The following is a 26,171-nucleotide window of genomic DNA, read 5'->3' as shown; positions in this document are numbered from 1 at the left end:
CATTCCCAAATGAGAATGTAATCTTTTAAAGATTACACTGCATAATGGAGGGACAAGGAGCTCTTTATTAACTGGGATGGGGAGTCACTTGCCATTAGGCAAGGGAGAGGGAGAGGGATGGACTGTAGTAGTGTTTTGTGGGCTCTGCTTTCTGCCCCTTCTTGTCTCCTCAGTTATAGGATGGCAGGTTGGGAGTGGGAAACCGCTGCAGCTGCAATCTAGCAAAAGAATTAATTGAATGAAGGTTATGATTATGGCAATTACTTTTATAACATGAGGGATTACACTATAACTATTATATTGACAACAAGATTAAATTACTAACCTAATACCATAGCATGTTTTGCCAGAAAATAAAAAAAAAATCTCTGCTCGTTCCAGACTTGATGTTTTCAGAAACTGTTACTGCAACATGAAAGAGGTGAGCAGCTAAGGAACCTAACGTGTCCAGATATTGTCTGGATCAGACCTCTGTCACTCGCATGAGTTGTGCCAGCTAGACATCCTAACTCCTTTTGCTATATAAAGCAATGTGGTACCCTGGTAATCTTAAATGCTCCTACTCTTTCTTATTAAGCAGATAAGCTTCTGCCAGCAATAGTTAATAAAGAGATAACCAAAAGTTATACTTGCAATGGGGAAATTTTAAAAACTTCACAAAGGGACCAGATTTGCTCATGTAAACCCATTGAACTGATTGCAAAGCTTTCACACTGTGTTCTCCTTTTACTCTGTCTTTTGAAAATATTGTTTAATACTGAGGATATAGGTAGGTAAAATGAGATGAGTTTTGCTAAAGTCATTTGGAGTCTTCAGTGTGATTTCTTTGGTTTTTAAAATTTTTCTTGCCTGTGTGCTTAGCAAGGTCATAGATGAGACTTTGTCATATAAATAGTACAGATATAGCCTTGTATAGACTGTTCACCATAGGGCTATAAGCTAAGTTAATTACACAGGAAGAGCAGTTTCCTTTTGTTCATGAGCTGGAAAATGAGTAGAAAATTGAATTTTGGAGGCTTCAGAAATATATCATGAGGTGATCATTACTAGCAAATTATCTGACTACATGGAAGAGCCGATGTTCAGCTTCTAAAGAGAAATATAGGTGAACAACATAATTCCATAAATATTTTTATTATTTTTAATATGCTATGTGCTGTGTGATATCTTAAGCAGTTGATTTCATTTTTGGTGCATATACATGTAAGTCTTCTACATACTGCTGGCCTTACGAAAAATCTGTTATCACTGAAGCTAACTGATGCATTTTGAAAGAATGGATTTGTATTTGTAAATCAAGCTTTTCTTCTTCCTTTTCTAGGGAGGAACTGGAGTTAGGGGTAACAAATTGAAGTAAAATGAGAATACTGTTATTTTTGGCAGGATATGAAACCTGTGAATGGCAGACTGTACCTTATTTGATTTTTTTTTTCCTTCATTGTACAGACAAAGAAGAAAATCATCATGCTCTTATGCTGAATCTTTGCAGATGTGACCAGTGACACTTATGAACTGTTTGCATCCATGACACAGGCTTTTTGCTCTTTGATCTTACTATTTGTTTGAGCTTGAAAGAGTCACCTTGGGTAAATAGTGCTCTCAGTAATCAGACATTGAGAGCATTGGGTACTGTTGAGAAGCGGGTATTGAAAGTTGGTTTCATAATTTCCTGTGGTGTCTAAGCAGGCAAACAAATGTATTCTTCTACTTGGTAACTGCAAAATGTCTTGTCGTCAAGTGAGAGTATCTTTCCATTCCCTCCCATGGCTTATAGCACTTTCAGACACAGTTTCTGTGTTTCAAGCAAAACATCCTGTATTAACCTTCTCTGAGGTCTCTAGGTTTGTCCCTGTTGCATTAGATTCTCACTAGTAGGAACAGTTGCACAAGGAATCAACTAGTTTTCTTTTACCTCCTACGCCCAGGGCATCCTATTAAGTCTTTGATTGCTGCTTGCTTTAAGAAAGAAGGTCAGTATGGGTTTACTGCACATCTGCCAGTAGCTTGCAAAATGCTAGATCTTCATATGTGCCCACCAGGCAAGTGTTACCTTTCACAGGCTGCACAGAGGGAATCATAACCCATGGAAAGGGGCTGACCAGATGCATGAGCTATGCCTCAAGCTGTCACAGGAGTTTTACCAGTTCTTGCTGTTCATTGACTTTCCTGACCTCTGTGCATCATGTGCTTAAGCAATGTCTTAAAAGTCAGACTGTGTGTCTCAGAGCATTAGCTGCAAGTGGTAGTGCAACATGATCTGCTGGAAATAGTAAAATCAGTGATACGGATTTGTGCAGACTTCTGTGTGTGCCCTCTCACTGTTAATAGGTAACAAATCACTAACATTTCAGTGTAATGGGGGTGATTATTTTTGTATGACCCTGTGTTTAACTGCCATAAAGATACAGGTGTAAAATTTTTGAAGTTATATGATAAGTACTGAAATACCACCTAGACATAACTGGTATGTTTAGAAGGTCTTGCAATAAAGTTTGGGTGGTTTTCTTGATGTTGATTCTAGAGCATAAACTGGACTGAATATAACTTTTTCTCTTCTACAAACATCCCAGTGGAATTATTTTTAGAGCCTATGGGAAACTTCTTCAAGACCTTCTCATAAGCAGTGTTTTTGTGGTGGTGGTGTTTTCCTGCTGATTTGTATTTTCCCTGTCTTATTAACACTTTGAAAACTTTCAGCGTCTTTATGTGAGTTTCTATGTCAATTAATGTTGAAAAACAGTTTCAAAATCATAGCTGGAACTTTTATTTACCAAAATATTTGGCGTGTAGTTTAGTCCATCTGAACACATCTAAGTGGCACATTAAGTTAGCTTCTTTTTCTTCTGACACGCGAATGGCCATGCAAATACTCTTAGCTTGCCCTAAATATTATGGAAGGAGAGAGAGAAGTATGTAAAGGTCATTACTGTGGTTTACTTGATAGACAGTAGTTTACTATCAACTCTTGTGACTCAATTGTTTTTTAAATACTTGTATATCTTATCTCAACTGAAGGATACAAGGGAAGCTTCTAGTCTTTCCAGATGTTATACATCTCATGAGGGTTTTTTTAATGGTACAACATGGACTGTAACCTGCTTGCATGAAGCATGCAATTTGATACATATCTGTAGAAGACGAATATTTTGATTCCATCTTTAAGTAATATTATAGTGCACACAACTCCTAAATTATAAGCCTTATTTTTACATTGAATCTTTTCAGATGGATGATTTTTTGGTGCTTTAAAACAATAGGCATTTTTGTAATACATGAGTATAACACAGAAAATGTATTGCAGTTTCTTTTGATGATTTTGTTATTTGATACAGTGACATGGCACTAGTGTCTAGCAAGTGAATGCATTCCTGTAGTGTTTTCAAAAGCATATGAGAAACCATATGTTTTCATAGGAAAACAGCTGTTACCAAGCATATGCTTTCGTAGAGTGACAGTTATTAAAAGGGCAAGGTAGGACCACAGCTTGTTGAATAAAGCTAGCAATAACTGTCACTTTGAATGTTCAGTGGTGGTGCATGCAGATATTGCCATGTAAAGTTGTAACTGGAAGGAGAGAGAGAGATTAACATCTATAGTCTGTAGTTTGGAAAAGACAATATAAATCTCTGTCCTGCTTTGAGCTGTGAATGCCTCTGTAGGAGTTATAGTAACAGACAAATTAGCATAATGTAATTGGCTGGCAAGGTCAGCCCCTCTCCAGGAGCATTAGCAATGTTTACTGTAAGAAGAGACAGACAAAGTATTGTGGGGTAGTACATTGTCCTTTTTGAAGGAAGAATAATCATTTTGGACTCTACATCACACTGTATCTTATTTGAAGTCAGATTGTCATATTTCTGCCTTAAAGCAAATATTCTAAAAGAAAAACAAACAATGTTCTCTACTATCATACTTCTTTTTCTTTTGAACCTCATTGAGTTTACATATTTGTTTTTTTCTTCTTTCATTCAGTTGAACAGCCTTTCTCTGAATGCTAAACCTGCATACACGTCTCTACCAATACCTAATAAATCTTGCTGGGAGGATTAAAATTTCTAGTCCTACTACATGGGACACAATTAGTAAATCCAGACAAACTTACCAGCTTTTTTGTTTGGATCTTTTGAAAGTGTGAAACTTTGCACAAAATTCTGGGCCAGCTCTAGCGATCCAGAGTCACTGGATTCAGCTTTGCAAACCCTTTCGCAACTGTGTCAGAAATGTGAGATGGTGCCCATGTTTAGATGACTTTGCATTGAGCCACAAACAGCACCAACTTTTTAGCATTTGATCTCAAATTGGACAAGTTGTGCCAGGTATTTGAAATGAGTTGTGGTTTTAGCCCTGGCTGAGTGCCAGATGCCCACCAAGTCGTTTTGTCACTCCCCCTCCTAAGCTGGACAGGAGAGAGAGAAATATAATGAGAGGTTCCTGAGTCAAGATAAGGACAGGGAGATCACTCAGCAATTAGCGTCAGACTCAACTTGGGGAGAAAAAGGTTTGATTTATTAATGAACAATCAAAAAAAGAGCAGGAGATGAGACATAAAACCAAATCTTAAAACACCTCCCCCCACCCCTCTTTTTCCCCAGGACTTTTCTTTCCTCCCATCCAGCGGCACATGGGACGGGGGTTGCGGTCAGTTTGTTACAGATGGACTTTGCTGCTGCTTCTTCTCAGAGGGAGGCCTCATCACACTTCCCACTGCTACACTGTGGGGTCCCTCCCTATGGGAGACAGTTCCTCACGAACTTCTCCATGTGGGTCCTTCCCATGGGCTACAGTTCCTCACAGAGTGCTCCAGCATGGGGCCTCCCATGGGGGCAGCTTCTCACACTCTGCCCCAACGTGAGTCATCCACGGGGAGAACAGTCCTTCAGGTACTGACTGCTCCAGCGTGAGTCCCTCAGGATCACAAATCCTGACAGCAAACCTGCTCTGACATGGGCTCTCTACTCATGGGTTTCCAGGTCCTGCCAGGAACTTGCTCCAGGGTGAACTTCCCATGGAGTCACAGCCTTCTTTGGACATCCACCTGCTCTGGTGTGGGGTCTTCCACAGGCTGCAAGTGGATCTCTGCTCCCACATTCTAGGTCCTCCCTAGAATGCAGGGGTACAGCCTGTCTCACCATGATCCTTACCACAGGTCACAGGGGAATCTTTCTTTCAGGGCCTAAGCACCCTCCTCCCCTTCCTTCTACACTGGCCTTGGTGTCTGCAGAGATGTTTTCATATTCTCACTCCCTGTTGCTGCTGCAGTTTAGCAACTGCGCAGCATCTTCTTCCCCTTCTCCAATACATTATTCACAGAGGCGTTACCTCAGTCACTACTTGGCCAGGCCTGGGTCAGCTGCAGGGTCCACCTTATAATTGGGAAATGGCTTTCAGAATATCACACACGGGTTGCATTGCCTTTTCTTATATATGAATCACCAGGAATGCTGCAGCTATTTAGCAGCTGTCTTCAGTTAAGTCTTTAAAATATTGTCTGTCACCAAGAGTTGCCACTGTAATTTTCTAGAGAATCAGCAGACAGGACAAAACATGCACATCATCACCTTCAGAGCACTCTCTTACTGGAAAACCTATTTCTTTGTGTGTAGACAGTGTGATCCAATGGATTTCCAAGCACAGTCCTTTCCGTGCTATGATGATGAAGAAAAACCAGACAGCAATCCCTGGACTCTTCAGCAGCTGTATCTTGAGTTTATATAGTAATAACTTCCAGCCTAATTGTAGGTTAGGTGGGTTTAAAATTAGCTGTTGTTACTGTGTACAATCTAATGCTGATACCCCATTAGCTAGCTGCTTTTGAGAAGAAGTATCATGGTGCTACTCGTGCCAAGCTGGCATTCCTAACCCTTTCCTCTGTCCCTTAACTTTCAGATATCAAGTTGATTTGGTTAGTAAACATCCCATTGATATCCACTTTGTAGGCAAAAAAAGCTGCTCTTTGAAGGAGAGCATTGAGAATGACAGTTTTTCATGTGCAGCTAGGTTGTTCCTCACAGTTGTGTGCCTGCCCAGTTTCATACATGGCTCATCTGAAGCTCCTGCTTTCCATTGCCTGTATTATGTTTTACCTCCTTGTATGAAGCTGTCTGACTGTCTGTCACACCATTAGGGGAAGACCAATTGTTTATTACTTATGAAACTGAATACTGTGGCTTCTCAGGTGGAGTGAGACCTCACAGAAGTATGTGGTATTCCAAATGAACAGTATGTAATTTCCACAGGATGGCTCCACACTGCATTTAATTAGTGTGACTGGAAGCATGTACATCTGGATAATTGTCTAATAGCATTATCAAGTACAGTGCAGCTTGTTTGTAGTTCTCTCCATTTATTCCAGTCAGAATAGAAGCTGAGTGAAATATGTTTTGCTTTTGAGAATTCACCCCCTCCACCATGACTGCCATATAACCTCAGTAAGATTTTTAGCCTGACTCTTCTAAAATGGCTTGCAATTTTTAGTGTCCATATTTGGATGTACAGCTGGGAATGCTTTAATTAGATCCAATTTTCTGCAGATGATGAGTTCTCCTTCTCTGAAGAATAGATCCTGCAATGCTATCTGGACTTGGGCATGCAGTAATTCTTCGCTTTTACTAATTTACATGCCCTTCTCTGCTTTCCTGTTTCTAATCATCAAATAACCATTCTTTTGTCTTGCTATTATTCTAATGATATTCATCATATAATTCTTTTCTGCATTGGTTAAAGTATCTTGGTTATAATTTCTTGTCATTTCTGTGAGGCTGAAATTCAAATGCACGCTAATCTGAAGTCCTGTGGAATTGTTCTCTTGCAAAAAACGCCATCTGTTCTATCACTGCTATATTACATTGCTTTCCTAAGTATACTGTGTTGTCTCTAAAAGCTATTAACTTCTTGTAATTTCCAACCACTGTGTAGTCGTTGAAGATATTCATCCTGTTTTAAGTGTAAAGTAGAAGAATGTGAAGTAATTTACTCATAAGTCATGCAATAACTCTGTAGCAGAGTGAAGAAAAGGGTGTCTATGCAGTTCCTCGTGTACCTGACCTGCAGAACACCTTTGGAGTCCAAGGAATTATTTCTAATGTCTTCTGCTGTCCCAATCCTGGCAATACTAGCTTGTTATTTGGTTTATTTCCTGTTAACAGTAGCTCTGCTTTCAGCAAAACCCAGCAAGCTGTGCTTTAATACTAAAGTCATATGCCTTGATTGATGAACTGTCAACTGCTTTTTGCAGGAGGACCATTATTTGTTTCTCTTTCTTCCAAGCATGTTCTTCGAGTCTCGTTAGTGTTTTTTTCCTGCCTGTCTGCTACTGCAAAAGGTAACTGCTGAAACCAAGGCAGAGGTGGGCAAGGGCACTGCGTTTCTCCTTAATCAGACTGCAGAATGTCAGAAACATCTTTGAGGATTTGGAGAGCACTTTCTTGTAATACCTGTTTGCCCATAGCCCTTGCTGTACTCAATGGAACTGAATTTCTCTTAGCTAGAATTGTATTTAACTTTTTTGCCTTCTATGTAGACAATCTAATTGCCTTCCTAAACACTGATGTTTTAAACTCTTATAGCTACAGCAATTGTTAACTTTGTCTGAATGCTTCCAACTGATGAGCCTAATTCTCTAAGTTCTTTCAGTCCAAGATCTAAACTAAGCTAGCCCTCCTCTGCCACTTTTGGCCTTGACTCCTGGACATTTCCCAGCATTTCGTTTTAGTCCTCACATAGTCCCTAGCCAGCCTGGCACAATGTAACTGCTGAGTGGGTTAGGGTTAAAAGAATATTTAGGAGATGCATTTTTATTACCAGGGTAGCAGCATTTCCACTTGACTTCTTATCAGGAAAGTTAAGACTGCTGTTTTTCTGCTTGAAACTGCCTGAATGGAAAATCAGTGGCTGTTTTGTTGCTACCGTCCTTGCTCTCCTTTACCAACTGCTCTGTCTAAAAAACGTTCTGGTCATTGCATGCAGTCAAACAGCTATTGCTGTAACTCACACATGATGCCAATAGCTTATGCCAATGAAATCAATAATGAGAGTTTCAAAGAAGTTTTAAATAAAATATAACAAATTTAAATGCCAAAGTTCTGTCTCTGTGAATTTGCTATTAACAGATTATAAATCGTTTGCATAATGTTGAAAAGCCCAGTGCCTTCAGTTAGCAGTATCAAAGGCTTGTTTAAAGCAATTCCTGGAGGATTGCCGCCCTCCCTCCCAGCTTTCTGTTTCATGATGGATAAAACCAAAACTCCTTACAATAAAGAACGGAAAGGCAGGTTTTCAACTACCCTCTGACTGGACTGCAGATCTGGCAGCTGCTTTTAGATGTCTAATTGCTTGTCCTGCAAAAGTTGACATGCATCTACTTTGAGAAGGTTTTTTGAGTACCCACTTTGTACATACATTCTGTCTGATTTACAGAAATGAAACAGTAGTGCTGGAAAAATACAGAGTAGAGCTTATAATACTGTTTTGTGGGGGGAGTGGGGGTGTTTTTTGTTTTTATTTGATTTTTCCTGGTTTTCTGAATTTATATATAAGTACTAGATGCAGAGAAACATTGCAAAATACTGGATAAGACAGTGGACTTGGGAAAAAAAACCCTTCCATTGAGTCCCGATTTTTGGCTACAAAAATTGTTTACTTTCTCTTTTTCTTCCTTCTTCTTTCCTCACTTTGTCTTTAGATTCTAAGGCTTATGGGCAAGTATAGTCCATCAATGTATCTATACAGATTTTAGCACAATAAGGCCTTGATTTCAACTGAGGCCTCTAGGAATTACACCTAGTGAGTATACTAGCAAATCTTTTTGCTTCCCTGTCAAGTTTCTTACCAGTGCTTCTCCATTTGAAATTCATGGCAAGCTTCCTTGTTTACAGTGATCTAATGGGACCATAACTGAGTCCCCAAGATAACTTTACAGATCTAAGCCATTTTTTCCTGAGACAAAGTTCTATGGAGAACGTATTTTCTTATAAACATGCTTTTTATAAAAGGGTTTGTTGTTTTGTATTTATTGGTGTTCCATCTGCTCTAGAGAATACATTTGAGAAAAACTAGCTCCAGCATGGCATATAATGTTTCATTAGCAGGCATAACCTTGTTTATTTGCTTTTTAAAATTGTATTTAGAAAAGGAAATCAGTTTGCACCATTGACATGCTGCCAGGTTCCTGTTTATAAATGTCACAATAGGCAACTTGGAAGAAATGAAATAGACAATTTATGGCTTTTGCATAAAGTATGACAGAAGTGGGTAGAGACAGGCAGCCAGTTGTGCTTCCTCTGTTTTGCAGCCTTCCAGTTTGCAGGACGTGGTGCAGTGTTAGCACTGCAAAACACCCTGAATGACCCAAATGGAGCTATGCACACTTAGTGTTACTGAAGTTTATTTGAGCAGAAGCAACTCTTTGTGCTATCTTGCTTAGATGGCTATCTTCGGCAAGTAATTGTGCATGAAACAAGCAACACTGAGGAAAATGGGAGATATCTGTAGGAAACTTCACGACATAAGCATGCAATCTGATGTCATCTTTTCCCATAGAGAAGCTATTTCCTTTCAAACTCTAGTGAGACCAGTCTTTCAAAATTTCCTTCTCCTTTGAAATATGTTCATTGTGTTTCCTTTAGACCACTTTTTTCCTTTCTGCTAGTAAATGGTTTATCGTGGGTATGTCTGGTACACACCATTTATTTATTACTCTATATGTCAAAAGCATCATCTGGACAGATGTGCTGAAAAGGGCGTGAGGAGGGTAGTGAGGGGAAGAGAGGAGGGAATCGTGGAAGACAAGGGTCATCTTTCAGTATTCATTTGTACTGATAATTAGAGGGCACCACTTAATGTCTGTAATTAGATCATGTCACAAAAATTGATAAAAGATGAAAAATTCTAAATCTACATTTTGTTCATAATATCAGAGGAGCATTTGCTTAAACCAGCAGCCAAAGTGGAGGACAGGCAGGGAGGATTAACTTAATCACTCCGAAGGTGAGAAGAAGAGAGCAGAAGAGGTGATTGTGCACTCTGGGTTCCAGAAGCTAAGGAGTAGAAGCTAAGCAGAGGCATGCCAAAGGCTGGTCTGCACCGTGATCTGTGTTGCAGATATTTTGTGCAGGGCTATCACCCTTCAGGCAGTGGCTAAACAGACCCTTCGGACTTCAAGTTATGGAGGTGACTGCTGCAGCCTTGAAGTGGCTTATACGTGGCTTAGCACTATGTATGCCTGTCCTGTATCTTGTGCCATGCTTCTTAGCAGCACCACATAGTTTGCTGGAGATTAACAGACTTATTTGCATCACTTAGTGTATCTCAGAAAGTCCTTCTGATAACATAGTAACAACTATTGAAAGAAAACAGGAAAAAAAAGAGTAGTTATGAGGGTTGGTGGGTTTTTAATGCCTCTTTGGAAACAGCCAGCATGTCTATGTTTAAGAATAATTCATCCTAACTTAAAAAAAGAAGTTTCCCTGAATATTCTAGTGTAGATATTTAAGATAAAATTTTGCAAAGCTCCTGCCAGCCCCAGTATGTGTGATATATTAATTAAGAGTAATTGTTCATTAAGACTCAAAAAGACTGAAGATACTTTGAAAAAAGGGCTTGGGTTTTACTGAAGTTCATAGATACCTTTAGAAATGTTATCTTTTTTTGTCAAGAAACTGTAGTTTATGTGCTCTGAAGCAGTAGTTGGGCAACAGTTAAACTCAGGTCTGTGAACTGCTGGTGGTCACAAAGCTGTGGTAAGTCATCTGCAGCTGGTCTGTGGAACCATCTTGCCTTAATTACACAATTTATGATAAGAGCACGGAGTGCTCTGTGAAAATTCAGAGGGCTGACAGAGGTCTGTGATCCAAAAAATTGGAAACCAGTGTCTGAGACTGATAAGTACAGATTCAAAGCTTTCTGATTTCAGTGAGAGCAATGTTTCCCTTCTTCCCCCATCTGCCTATCATTACTTGCCATATTTGAGTAAGGAGATTAATTTTTCTTTACATTTTTACCTCTAAGAAGATCAGGTTGATAACATTTGATTGAACAGTGGGTGCCCAAGGTTCAAGGAGTCAGATATACTTGTACTGCTCCCAGCCTTTGTGTCTCCAGTACTGTGTGGATAGCTAGCTGCGTCCAGTTCAGGGTCAGCTGCCAAATGGGGCTTGGGAGCAGGAAAGAGTTCTTATACATTCTGAGATGTGTCATACATGCTGGTTTGGGTTTCTTTCAGTGTGCCATTTTTGTCTAGTACCTGTTAAGTGAGCAGTTGCCTGCCTTTGAAATGTTTTGAGAAATAGATCTTTTGGCATCAGTTCTGTATCTTTGTATCATCTTCATGCAGAGATTTCATACCTCTTGCTAAATCAAAGAGATAAATGGATTTTAGCAACTGGCAATAAGATCTTCCTTTATCTCTATGCTTAATGTTACTACACAGCCCTTTCCAGCAGTTCCATTCTATGTCTTTTTTTCTGCTTTAGTGCTTTTCTTCATTCAAGCTATACAGATGTTACTGTTTAAAAAAAGTATTGCATTTCAGTCTCCACCAAGTTTATGCTTTCCCATCTTTTGCATAATGGAGCGGTATCTGTTTTCTTTTTCTTTTTTTTTTTTTTAATTTAAATCTCCATAATGGACTTTCTTTTTCCTGTAATCCTTCAACTGCATTAGTAATCTGATTCAATTTATCTCTGTTTTCTTCCCTAGTTCAGCTGCTATGTTTGCTGGCCTTGGGTGGGCAACAAGCTTGGTTCTGTGCTTCTGTCAGTTCAGGTGTTGCATGCTAGTAACAGATTGAACAGTTGCAGTGGGCTTGTGTGAGAGTGTTTTCCTTACACATTGATCTGAATAACGAGAAAACGAATGAGATGGTCGTGTTTCTGGGGAGATTTAATAATTTTTCATTTGAGATGATCTTTTTCTTCTGTTAGGGGAGAATTCATAGATATTCAGTAATTTTGATGGAGGTTGTATATGATTAAAATAATTTTGAAGCCAGCCATTATTTGACACATTTAGTCTGTAATTTTCTTTACAGGAAAACTTCTTCTGAGTTTTTAAGCCAGTGTATTCTTTGGCTGTGTTAGCAGCATATGCAATGAGCGAGTGTGTCACTAGTGGTTTCCACTCGTGTATTATATATATTGTGAAGTTGTGATTTCCATAATGAGGCAAAATGCTACTTTATGCTTCTTAAAAGTGTACATGTGTCTCTTGGTTGTCCTGAATGCTGTGTGTCTGTGGAGCCTTCTAGAATACTTTAGGTTAGACATACATGTTTTTTCCCCATAAATTGTAAAATGCCTGAAAGTGGGACAGTTTAACAATCTTTGTTAAAGTATATTGAGAGGACAGGCTATACAAATTCTAAGATATTTTTGTGTATTTGATTGCTATCTTTAATTTATTTTTTATTTTAAAATTGATGCCTTTTCTGTTGAACTATTTGAAAAATATTTTAAGTTGTTGTTTGGAAAAAGACAGTTAATAACTTTTTGCAGAAAACAGGAAAAATTCAAAAAACAGCTTTTGTCTTCTTTAGATGAATTGAATTTTCTCTCAATTTTGCATAGCAAATATGTTCTCATTTTAGAATTTATGTAATAGTCTGCAAGATATATTTATGTACAATTGGTTATAGGTGAGAGCTCTATTGATCTAAAGGTTCCCTCAGAACATGAATGAGTCTTCAGTTTGTGTTTAACTGGTATTGGCAATTTTCATTAAACCTCTGAGTTAAAAAAGAATAGCTGGAAAATACAAGCTGGCTTTGGTTCAGAAACTAGCTTTTCTAGTTTAAAACCACAAACAAACTCTATATGAAACTCAGAATATTAAAGTGGATTGTAAGGGATGGATCTATCTTCTTCATCCTTTGCCTTCAGTAGATGGAGATGTGTGATACAGGTGGTGTTGTGTGACATGGGTGGGATTTTCTCTGCAAGAACTGGGGATTAGTGGAAATGGTGAGTTGCCTGTGTCTGCAGAGCCATCATTTCTCTGCTGTGGCTGCCAACAGGGTGTGTGTTCTTGTGGAGTGATGCGTAATACTCTCCACCAGAACATGGAAGCATGACTTCAAGAAATTTTTAGTGATTAGAAAAAAAAGAAGTGGGTTGCCTATCTGAACTTAAATGGTTGCATGTGAGAGAAAAATGTTTTCTTGAAAGTCCGAAGCTAAAATGGGGAATAGTATAACTGGGAAGAAGTGAAGCTGCTGCTGATCTATTCCCTTTCCTCTTGCAGCTGGAAAGGTTGAGAATGAACATGCTGATTTGAAAACAGTTTGTGGATATGGCTTGGTTTTTGTTTTATTTATTTGAATGTTAAATACTGCTGGATAGTACAGTATGAGCATGTGGGTGAGGGGAGCATTTCTGTAAAAGCTCTTCAATGTTATAATCGTGGTTTTTGCTTTGGTGGGAGTAACTGAGAACTTTGGTGAGGATGAAACTAAGTTCTAAAAGAAAGAAATTCCTCTTAATTTGTCTGATCTTAATTAAGATCTATGAAATGAATCTTAAGGACAGGTGATGTCTTTCGTGTCCCTAGCTCTAGCATGCAGGTGGCCTGTACCTGTGTGAACATTTAGGTTCAATTTAATAAAATAGATAATAATAATAATAATCTCATATGCCTTCTTGCAATACTGAAGGACAGTTGTGAAGATCTCTCAGAAAACTCTGTGTATTGTACTTTCTCAGAGTGTGGATGGGTCTTGGGAGTGTTAAAAGCAGAGGGAGAGGTTTGTTCACATCATCACTCCTGTTTACTTCTGTGAGTTGGAGTGCTGCCAGCTCCCCATCTAGTAGCAATTAATCTTACCCCTTGGCTTAAGAACTGGAGGAGAAGGAAAAGAGGAGTCAAAGTGAGATGTTCTTCATGGACTCCTGGTGGAAGAGCACGCAGAACTCCTTAAAAGTATAGCTGTAAGCGGCCTAGCCAAATAACAATTCATTTATTAAGTGGAGGTCTCTATTTTAGTCAACATTGCTGAATTTGTCCTGTTTCTGTGACGGCTTAAAGTCAGGTCTGCAAGAAGATAATTAATATCCTATCCAGATCCATTCTGAATTAAGTGCAGAGTTCAACACAGCTATGCTGTTTTGGGACTTCTGAAGACTGTTTGCATCACACATGCATCAAGCCTAGTCTTGCTGTGTTGATGATAAAGTCATTCTGCATGTCTTCATGCATACGACTAGATCTGATAGGCTTTGTGCAGTACCTTCTTACCATCTTTCAAAGCATAGGTATTGTTATTTAAATATGAACTTGCTTGAACTTCTCTGTAAATTCACAAGCGCATCTCACGGATGTAAATTATTCTGAGATTGCCAAATCCTTTTCTTATGAATGTGAGAGTCATGCTGAGTTTAACATTTTGTTGGGAAATCTTAGGCTTTCTCTTGGCAGTGTAGTATCAAGCTATAGTTCCTGCCCAGCAACAGCGCTCGTATTTGAGAAGAACAGACATCTGGATGCTTTGACAGGTTTTCATTCTGTTTTTACTCTCCATGCATCACATGTTCAGCTTATTTTCTGAAAAGATACATTTTATTGGAAATGCTTAAAACTTTTAAAACAGTGTTACAAGTTTATGCATGTACGCTAACAATTACCATGTCTTATGTGAAAACAGAATTTTTTATACCCATCATAATTCATACCACTTGTACCTTAGAGAGTTCTGGAAATACAGGAGAAAAGGAGACAGGAGAAGAAAATTGAAATGCTGGAACTAGGAGTATAGAAACCTGATATTAAATCTTTAAATTCTGCCACACCACGGTTCAACAAAATCCAGTCAAAATCTGGGCAAGTGCTGGGCTACCACTTGTTGAAAGCTTGTGACGGATGTGCATTCTGTCCCTTCCCAGGCCTCATGGGATCATGGCACCATCCATGTTTTCTTTAAAGATCCTTCCACGTAGCAGAGTGTTCTGTAGCTCTTGAAAATCTGTGGCCTGGAGACTTTAATCTACAGAAAGGCTTTCTGAATCCTGGACAGTTTCCTGCCAGTGCTTTGGCTTTGTGCAGACAGCTCTCTTGGAAGCAAGGCAGGCATGTGCAGGCAGATCTGTGCTGGCAGTGGCCAGGGGCGGTGGTACAGCACTAGAGAGTAAACTCATTGTGGGTGACTGATGCTTTTTTCTTTGTTACCCTCTATGCACACAGAGGAACAGGTACTCTATACCTATCTTGCAATTTAATATTTGTTCTAGTGAACATATTACTGAAAGAAAACAGGCAATGCAGAAATATTTGTAAGGATTCAGAAACCGTGGAGGAGGTATAAAGGAGAAATTGAGGGTGAACTTTGAAACAAGTAGCTATCACATATTTATAGGTTTCAATAGAAACACACACATATGATATAAATGAGAAGATTTAGAAGGGATAATGCTAAGATTTACTTGCAGATGATTAGATATTAGACCTGGTTTTGCAAAATCTTGTAATGATCAAAAAAGTCAATGCAGTTTTGAATCCTGAACTTGATTTGGTTTTGTGTGTTTGTTGTTTGTTTCTTTTAAGTAGAACAGGTTTTTTATCAGAAAACACCAATCCATTGAAGAAGTGTTATTTTAATAGGAATGTGGTAAAAAAGGGAGAACTTCTGAAAAACATTCCATCTATCTAAGGCTATTCTCTCTTACTGCCTGATGACATACTTACTGGGCTATGAAAAATTGCAGTTAAAGTCCTTGGCTTGGCTTCCTCTGCAGTCAGTGCTCCTAAGTGAATATGGGATCTGTTGGACCTGATTAATAATGCCTAAATTATTTACTGGAAGAAGAACTCAGAGCTGGGTCTTCTTCGTACTATGTGATTGATCTAACAACTCTGAAGGGAGTACCTCTCCCTCTATATGTTTATGAAGACTGAAACAATTTCCATTAAAGAAACAGAGATCTCTCTGTTCACACTGGCCAGGGAAATCACTTGAAATATGTAAGAATTGAGACAAAGGGGGATTATAGCTAAGGTCTTCAACTATGAGTCCTCTAATTATTGGCTACTTTTGCATGAAGAACATCATCTAAAGCCTTTATTCTGGTTTTGATTCAGAATGTAATCTTTCTTTTTAGGTCTTGGATTTAATAGGTTGTCCGCCTCTCATGTCCTCTACCTTTGATCAGATCTCTGAGTTTCTCACCAACTTCTTCTCTATCATTATTTTGTGGGGTTTGTGTGTTTCCTAGATCAAATTGCCTTATAAGTTGGAATTTTCAATGAAATTTAACTTTAGTTTTCAATCCTGAGTATTGTGGTGGTCACTAAGATGCTTTATGTGAGTCTTGGTGGCAAAGTATGCATGTAAAGGTGGCTTTTTCCCCCCTTTTCCACGGCCTAGCATGAGGTGACAATGGAAAGTTTCTTTTCCTCTTACTGCTAACAATCCACACGTTGATGCCTAATAGGAAAAATAATACTCTCAATGTTACCATGTTTTTCCTATGTAAGCACTGTGGGTTATCTCTGGCTTGAAAGTATTGTTTGTTTTTAAATGTGGGCCAAGTCAAACCCTGTGGTTTAGCAGCAGCATATATTGTGTGTGCAGGCATAACAGGAGAGAAGTTTTATTCCATGTAGTATCCTTAGTAGTACCCTGGTCTCTCATGGCTTGTTTGCTCTGTGGACATGAGCTATCTGTGATTTTTTTATTTTTATTTTTTAAATAACTTTTTAAAGACTCTGAGTTACCTGAAGCAAAGGTTATATATGTGCAAATACAGTGCTATTATTCTGGGCCTCTGGGATACTGTTGCTCTACAAAATGTATGGAGGCTAATAGAAATGGGTGTTTCGTGACATACCATGTACCTCTTGTTACTTTGGGACTATAAAACTTGATTTGCTTGTCAGCGTCAGCAGACCTAGTACACAGTAAACAGCCCAAGTAGTAAATCAAGGTGTCCTGCCCTTAACACAGAAGTAATTTTCAAACAAAGTATATATCGTGTTTAGTTAGAAGAATATGTGCTAAATATTCCCGTTGTAAATTACAAGTCAGAATCTCAGAAGAGTGATTAGTCAACTTGCAGGTATTTTTCCATTTATATTGCCCTGCAAAAGCAAATAGTTGTTTTCCATTTCTTTATCATTGTTGGTTAAAACAAGATTGATTAACCTGGGAGTTGCCAGGAGCCAAAACTTCTCATACAGTTGATATTTTCAGATATTTGGTTGTATTCCTATAAGACAGAAAACCAAGATAAGACATTCATTTTTTAAATTTTTCTCCACCGTTTCCCATCTCCTTTCTTTTCACAGAATATCTCCATGCATAACACAGTTGGAGGAGCAATGGCAGGACCTGGATCTCACCAGCTAGCAAATACGAGGATGCCAAACCATGACACCAGCGTCGTGATTCAACAAGCCATGCCATCTCCTCAGTCCAGTTCAGTCATTACACAAGCACCTTCCACAAATCGCCAGATTGGGTGAGTCTGCTTCCATTTCCTCATTTTTCCAGTTGATTAGTTCCGGCAGCTCCATGTAGAACCAGATGTTGTCCTCGTGGTTCTTAAGGTTCAGCTACATGCAGGACTAGATGTTGTCGCTGGGGTTCTTGAGCTTATGAGTTTTGTACTTAGTCCTGCCAGAATGTGGGAAGGACCCCTGCAATGTGTGTTGCAGGCTGGGGGCGAATGACTGGGTTACTGCATCTACTCCAGACCTGGCACTTTGGTTCAAAAGGGGCTGAGTGCTGTACTAGCAGAGAAATCCTGCTTTCTCCATCCAGTTTTTAGTTTTTATCTGCTTACATTCAAAGTTATTTGTATAACTGCTGTAAGAAGAACGAGTATTTCTGAAGCTGAACCTTTCACTTCCCTCAATAAGAGTTCTGGGTGCTCAGTGGGACTGGGGTATTCTCTGTGTACTCTGTTTAACTGAAGATTGCTAGAAGAAAAAATTAAAAGACCGTCAAGATAAATGGAATTTGGCACAGATACCTCTGTGGAAAGTTGCACAATTGGTGATGATGGATCCATATTTATTCCCATAAATTGATGTTATGGATGCTTATTGTATTGGCTTGAATACCAATTGTGTGCTTATGTTTAGAGAACTGTGTGAACAAAAATATCCATGTTTTGTATATTTGGTTGCTTCCAGCAAACATGAGGTCCTTATAAGTCACAACAACTTGTTTTCAATTATAGAGAAACTGCCGGGATGGTTTGAGGATGCAGTTTTTTTGTCACATAACTGAGAATTTTAGGGAGTTTATGTATGAAAACATTTAGATAAAAAGATATGAGAATGCAGTAGTTGAGATTCATTATCCATAATTTTTAATTTGCTTATCCATTATATGGTAAGTGCAAAAGCAGTCTTTGTCCCCAGTCCATGTATAAATAATTGATGAGCAACTTACAGTCCCTTGAGAGTGAAATCAAAGAATGAAATCCTGGTACTGAAACCTCAAAATCCAGTCCTTGAGTTTTCTTTCAATATTCCTCATGGCTGGAGCAGGATATAGATCACAGCCACTTTGTCTCCCAGTGCTGTGGTAGCAGGGATGGCCCATGGAACTGATTGTTCCTTAAGGCTAGTCAGCTGTGCACACGCAGTTTTGTGCTTCTGGCAAAGCTCCTCTACTTTCCTTTTTAGTACTACTTCAGGATTTGATTCTTAGTGTAGAAATCTGACAGGTAAACATTCAATAGATGTGCCTCTGTGTATATTACATATTGACAAAGCACAGTATTCACTGAAATTTCACATGTAATACTATTCGCCTGTGAATCCTAGACAGTTGTCTTATCCAAGCCCGATTCTGTTCAAAGAAAGGAGACTGGGAGGGAGGGAGAGTGGAAGACAGAGATTATTTTTCAGCATCTAATGCCTTGTTTCAGTTAAGAATGGTTAAGCTTCTGTTCAAATTGTGACATAATAGTTCTAGTAGTAATTATGATCCTAATTAAAAACCAAAAAAAACCTCTCCAGACAACTTCTAATGCTCAGTGGTGAGGTGTTTTATATGAGACTGTACTTTCTAAATAATGAGAAAAAATCCCAACTATGTGTGGTTTTGCAAGACCCTGTCAGTCAGGGTTTGGGTTTGTATTGGTTTGAGGCCATGATCATTAGAATCTCCAAAGTTGGAGGAGTTAGGAGAAAAAAGCCTATTTCCTAGTCGGTCATGAGCATCTCATTTGGGAAACTTTGTCATGACATATCTTATTTCTCTCCTACGACTGAATCACACAAATGTTTCCTAAGTTTGAAGTTAAAGCTGCTTTATTGAGAGGCAATTGTCAGCATTTTGCTCTCTGTGAGATGATGTGTGAATGAGACTTGGTGTGACATCCAACATACTCTGTTCCTCATTCTTTCTTCCTAGGCAGTTTTGTTTCCTGTTCATGCTGCGTCCTAGGAGATAATTGATGTATTTTGGACTTCATCTACTTGCCAAAGTGTTGAACATCCTTGTTGTTTGTCTTCTTTTCCTTCAGTCTTTTCCCTATGGTGCCTGTTTTATTTCTTCAAAGAATATATCTTGTCACTTTCATTTATCTTCATCTTATCCTTCTAAATGTGTTAAGAATCCAAGACTCATTCATACAGATGAGACAATGATTTTGGTATTAGGCAACTGAGAAAAATTCAGACGGATTCAAAAAATGTTTGAGTGCTGCAAAGTTTTGAGAGTTTGTTTTGGCTTTACAAAGTTGAGATGGTTCAGCTTTTTAACAAGCTGAGGGGCTCAAATCAGTAGTTTTGGATTGGGTTCCCTCTCTTTAAAAAAACCCAAAACAACAAAAACATGTGAAGCTGCCCTGAAGGGTAGATGTGTTCTTACCATGGAGAACTGGGCCAGGGAATATGTCTTTTAATGAGCAATAACAACAGCAGAGAGCAACTGGGCAAAACTCTTATTGAGCTTGTTCTGTAAGAGCAGGATCAAGCCCTAAAGGTTATATAGAACCATCTTGTAGCAATATTCTGATTTTTATCACAACCACAAATATTTTAGTGTCAGACTATGGCCAAGCCACCTGCAAATGTTTGTTATGGCCTTACTCCAATGAAAACAGGGAACAGCAATGAAAGTCTTCATTTAGACCCTGCTTGTAGGCTGTGCTCCAGTAACAGAGAATAGGACCCACCTGTGCCTGCATGCAGCTCGTTTCATGGTGAGGAGTGGGCAAGCTCACAGCAGCTGACATTCCCGAGGGATGCAATTTTTCCTTACTTTCTTCTCTTTTTCCTCACTCTCCCTCAATCCCTCTCTACCCTCTGTGCCTCTTTTTTTGTTTGTTTGTTTTTTTGTTTTCCTATCCCATGCTCTGGCTCTGGGGGCTTACATATAAAATGAGATACCAAAAAAGGCATGGGAAAACATGACAGAAATGAGTGTAATGAGTGTTGTTGGGCAAGCCTTACTGGCACAGTGTACATACACACATTGTTTCAGGTATTAAGCTTCAGCTACTACTGGACAGGCATCCAGCCAGATTAACTGGAAAAAGGAAAGAGCATGAAGGTTAATAACTTAAAGAATAAGACAGGGTGCAGTCCCACTTTCCTCCCACCATGTACCTTAGTTTGAGAATAAACAGCAACATTATCTTTACAGCAAACTGGCAGGTTGCTATAAAGGTCCCAGATAGTATTTACGTTGTGAGGCAGTCTCTAACCTCCTTGCCATCTCTCCTCCCTCCTTGCCAAGGCTTTAGCATGTGGGAGGAATGCTGTAACTAGTAACTACTTGTGCTGATGAAAAATCAGTCGAGGAACACTTAGCAGTGAAGGGTGTCTTTGGCTGATTAATAGCACATCAGTTAGAGATAAGATACATGGAGGAAAAGCAGTAAAGCATATGGAAGAAGGGGAGAAAAAATGATATAAAGCATGCATTTGTCAAAGGTATAGAAAGGCAGATAAGCCAAATCAGCTCAAGATACGGGACCATGAACTAGGCTGTACAATAGTAGTGCTTGACATCTTTTTCTTAAATAACTCCATTTCTTTCCAGTGACTGAGTATTCAGCAAAGTAAGTGGAAATTATAGTCAGACAAATTGGTGATAACACAGTACACTGGTTGCTAGATCTGAGCATGTCTTTTTCTAGTTAGGATGTCTTTTTCAGATCAGGAAAGACTGTAGGTGGCTGCAGTCTAACAGTGGAGCATTGCTGGAGAAAGTAAACCTGCTCCCGTTTTTCAAGCTAGTAGCAGAAATAACTAGTAATTATTCCAGCTTGAAACTCACTGATACTACTCTGTAGCTGAAAGGGAACATGGAAGAATCGAGGATTGTCACAGATCCACCAAGTTGTTAACATTGTACTAAACGGAGAGGGAGATATGAGCCCAGTTTCGGTGAACGCAGTCTCCAAAAGTGTAGAACACTAACCATGTGATATAGATTATCTGTTTTCAAAATGTTGTAGAGCATTTAAATCAAGATGGTCTTCTGGCAGAGTATCAGAAGGGAGAAAGTGCAACCACATTTGGTGAAATGCAAGCAGGTAGAAGACAACAAAAGAGGTTTGGAAGATGCCTCTGATGCCTTTATGTACCAAAGAATCATGGTATTAGTGGAAGGACAGCCTTTCAGTCCCTTCCTGCTGCATTCATTTTAGCACCTATGTATTTCCTTTTTGTCCCTCTCCCCTCTCATGATGCCGTCCATCTTTCTCTGTTTTCTAATTTGTCAACTTTTCATGCAGTTGAATGCTTTCCAAACAACAGGGGATGGGAAAGGAAGGGAGTGGTCATGAAAACTGCATGTAATGGCACTAATAGAGGTTCAGTGACACAATGAAGAGCAGACTCACTGTGAGTGCCCTTGGGGATTTGGAAAATGAAAAAAATCTTCTCAGCTGTAGTGTGAGGGACTTGGGATAGTAGAAGGACAGGGCTCATCTGTGGCAAGCACAGGAGTTTTACCATAGCAGCAAGAAATCTGAGGCTGAAGGTGCTGGGTGGCTTCTCAGAGTATCCTGCTATCATCCTTTATAGCTTGAGGAAACAGAAAAGACTCCTGTAAGAGACAGTCATGGGCAGAAACCTTTCCACAATGGGGCTAGTTCTGGAAGACACTTGGAATAGGCATGTTCTGGAGCTACTGGTCTTTGTATATTCCAGGGAAGGTCTATCTTGAAGCTCCAAGTAAGTTGGAGGAGTGACAGGCATCAAAGAGGCTATAGGATATTGTACTTTTATTAAATTCAAAGGCCTTTCCAGAAAACCTGGGATAAAAGACTCTATTCCAACTCATATATTTGAACTGTTGTGAAATGAGAAGTCATCTACAGTGAGAGATAAGTGTCAAAGGACTTTGTGGTTGCTTGATCAGGTCTACACTGTAGCCTTGGTTGCACAAGTTGTAAGAACATCAGTTAGATCACTGAAAGGGGAGGAAAAGGAAGAAGTGAGACAGTGTCATTCCATCCAAATATGGGTTTTTTCTGGCTTTGTACTCAAAGTTGGGCTGTGTGCCCTGTTTAATGTTCCTGCTTTTTCTATTTATGCTAAGACATATTTTCTACACTCCCTTCTACTACACCGACCTCTAACAACTTTAACGTAGAATCCCATCAAGACACATGTGCACAACAGCCACAAGTCTGTGGGAAGCTCAGGTGAATTACTTCAGAAATTGAAAAGTTGAAAAGAAATTGATAAATTGAAAGTGAGCCATTCACAGAAATAAGTTGTTTCGTAGCTCACAGCTAACAGACAGGGTGATATGGGAGAAAATGAAGTCTGATAGATGGATTCTGTCAAGAAGTTTCATCTGTTTTAGCTAGCTGCTGCCCAGGTCCACATGTTGACCTGCAGACCAAACAATGCCACTCTGCACTGACATTTGGAAGCTCTGTCTGCTTCCTGGGCTCGCCTGTTGTTGTTTGCATTGGTATGTTCAGGAGCTGCTGACTCAATTCCTCCTGACACTGCTGAGTCAGGAAGAAAAAGAGCAAATGGCACTAATGTGTGTGTCAGACACAGCACAAAGGACTGATTGTTCATGACATCTCTCTTCTATCCCCAACCACATATTCCTATGCCTTCCCAAAATCTCTAGCTTGTAAGGTTGAGGGAAGGGTTGGGAAGTACTGACATATATCGAGCTGACTTTCAGAGGACTGAAAGGAAGATCATTAGCCAGATAATAAAGAGCCTGTCAAGCAGGAACGGAGACAGTTTAGTGTATTTCTTATCCGACTTGAAGTCAACTGTTATACTGAAATTTATGCACTTATTTTACATATTGGTTAAATTTATTAATGAACGCAGTATTTTATGCTTTATTCTTTCTACTTCACAAAAGTCCTAAGCTTATTAGAAATGTTGCTTATTCACAAGAACACCAAAAATTGTCAGGGATATTGTGTGAGTTGCTGGCCACTGACTCTTACTGGGATTGTTGTCTTTCATTATGAAGAGAAACCATCCCTCTCCTGATGGTTGCCTCAGGTAGCACAACAGCACTCAAGCCAATTCTTGTGTAAGTGGTTTCTAAGAAATGGATCATGGTGTTTCTGTTCTGGAAAGCTTGTCCTGCCCAAGCGCTATAGGAAAGCAAGGTTGGAATAGTGTACTGTACCCATAGCTATCTGAATAGAAATACTGAGCTTTACAGGCATAGGTTGGCTCTCACATCAGAGTAAGTCATAAATAGGACTTAAGTATGATACACAGAACTTAGAGAATGCAATATTGGCTGCTTAATTTTAGTGGCTGGTATCTCTTATGTACCTCCCATGTATGTGTGTATGTATCTATATATATAATACACACTGTATAAATCTTCTTTAAAGGTGTCATCAAAATTTACAATCAGAGCTTCTGATTTTTATGACTCTCTGAACTAAACCAGATGTAAGATCATTTCTGGATGGAAGAAGATCTCAGAGATGCACTGGGTTCGATGCAACAGATCAAACTTTCCCAGACCAGAAATGATCATTAGAGCTCTGCAGAGCCGAATCACATAGCTCTGCTCTTCATCACAGGTTTGCGCTTAATGTGCCCTGATGCATGATTCCAGTATGTGTTTTATCCAAGTGTCAGCCTGTTTGACAGGTAACTAAGCCACAGTAAAACACTAACTCAAACAATATAGACTTCATTTGGTGTAAGGCTTTTTTTCTTCTTTTTTATTTAAGAGAATAATTTGCAGGTTCCAGAGATATAGCACCCTTTGAGTTACTGCCTCACAGGTCTATAATGAGTGAGTAAAAAGTGAAGAGCTTTATGTGTCAGGAATTCTGATAAAAAAATCTAATTACTCATGAAGAAGTTATGTTTATATCTATTTCAGTAGGGGAAGTGACACTGATGTGCTGAACAGAAATGACCTTGATTTGATGTGGTTTGTCTTGCTAATGTATTTTTCTGAACACCTTCAAAAAGATATTAAAATGTACTGTAAGTTAGTAAAGTGTTAATGGTTTTGGACTGGGTTTTTTTAGGGGGGAGGGGGAGGTTTTTGTGGTTCGGGGTTCTTTTTGATTGATTGTTTTTTGGGGGGATTTTGAGGGGGAGTTAGTTTGTTTGATTTTGTTTGGGTATTTTTTTAAGCTGGTACCTGGTTGAAAACGAACAACAATAGTTCAGAGAAAAATGCCTGGGGAAATACACAGAAATTAGACTATATGTACAGAAATTAGACTATATGTAAAGTCTACAGGTAGTATTTCACTACTTGTAGAAGAAGGCATCCCTATGAGTTGATGAATTTTAGAAATCAGTATGGTACCATGTAAGGCATATATATGGTTTGATTTATACTTATGAATAGGCCAAATATTCATTTAAAAAAAACCAACCAACCAACAAACAAAAAAAACCCAAACGTAATTTAAATTAAAAACCTAGATAAAGCTAAGATAATAACATCACCAAGAGTATTTCTTTAAAACAAATGTAATGTTGCTTGATTTAGAAGGGAAAACTAATTTAAATAAATCTGTCATTTTGGAAAACTTCTAAGCAAAGTTCCATGTGCTAAATCATAATTTGAAATTATCCTATCAATGTTTAGTAAAGACTTGCTGAGATGAACAAGGAACTGGTGGCTAGACAGAACCCGCATGTAGGTTAAGAAGTGTTTGTTTTGATGAGTGCAGGAAGAATGTTCCTTGGAAGAAGGAACAAACTAGAGAGTATGTTTTAGAAACATTTACTGCTATGAGCGTCTGTATTCTGCCAACAGAGACCTTTATTTTGAGCTCACATAAATGAAGTGGAATTTTGCCAGTAAGAGCAATTGTGTTACTCCAGTTGTAGGATCCAGGTCCTAATTGGTTTATGAAACAAAGGGGGCAATCACTGAGTTATTACCAGCTTCCTCTGCAGCAAGTGAAGTGAATTGCAGCTGTTCTGATAGGGTCTGTAAAAACTTGGCGAGGTAATAAGGCATTTTAGTGCACAGTTCTCCAAATGAGTGAAATCCAAACCCCTAACTTATTTGACAGTCTTCAGAGAATTGTATATACTTCCTGGGGAATTCTGATTTATGTTACTTTTATCACGCTCTTCAACCATAGCAACCAGGATGACTGGTGCTGTAAATGTAAGAGTTTAAAGTAGCATTCTTACTTCTTAACCCTACAAATTGAAATACAGCGTGCACATAGCAAACATTTGATATAAGAAAAAAGTTGTGCCTGTTGTTAGTTTTCTACCTTTTCTTGCTTGTGTCTTTTTACTTTTCTGTCCCCTTCGTCTCTTGCTCATTTTGTGAGATTAAAAAAAAAAAAAAAGGCACAGTTGTCATCAAATGATCCTAGACAAATTCTTCTGGTGCTTCTAATCCCATGATTTCTTTAATGAAAACCATACTTCTAGTTCTTTGTAAGTTTTCTTCAAACAACGTAAAATTTTCTAGATCTGGTTAGAAGTCAGATATGCTAATCCTTAGCAGAACAGTTGTTCTGAACCATTTGTTCGGTTCATGCTGGTTTTGGGAGAGATTACGTACATCTGGTAGGCCCTAAAGATCAAATACAACCTGACATTTTTTGTATCATTGTATATGTTGAGGAATTCACAATTTTCCATGAAGACCATTCAATGTTTGTTTAAAGTTCTGCTGTTCTTCTCAGCATTCTTGGAATTAAGCATTTTTATTTAGGGCCTGGATGTCTTTAAACAGTATTGGTCCCCCCCTGCGAAATGTCTGTGATTTCCCAGGCAAAGACATGATGACTCTACCT

General features: G+C 38.9%; 1 protein-coding gene across 1 annotated transcript in view; it reads left to right on the top strand.

Moving 5' to 3' along the window:
- CREB5 (cAMP responsive element binding protein 5) overlaps positions 1-26,171 on the top strand; it is a 261,919-nt gene that overhangs the window by 69,111 nt on the left and 166,637 nt on the right. The window contains exon 5 of the mRNA XM_061996946.1: positions 17,266-17,438. Coding sequence (XP_061852930.1) covers positions 17,266-17,438 — 173 coding nt within the window. The remainder of the gene's footprint in view (positions 1-17,265; positions 17,439-26,171) is intronic.

This window comes from Colius striatus, chromosome 5, assembly GCF_028858725.1.
Source record: "Colius striatus isolate bColStr4 chromosome 5, bColStr4.1.hap1, whole genome shotgun sequence".
NCBI classification, from domain to species: domain Eukaryota; kingdom Metazoa; phylum Chordata; class Aves; order Coliiformes; family Coliidae; genus Colius; species Colius striatus.
This window is presented reverse-complemented; position numbering and strand designations above follow the sequence as displayed.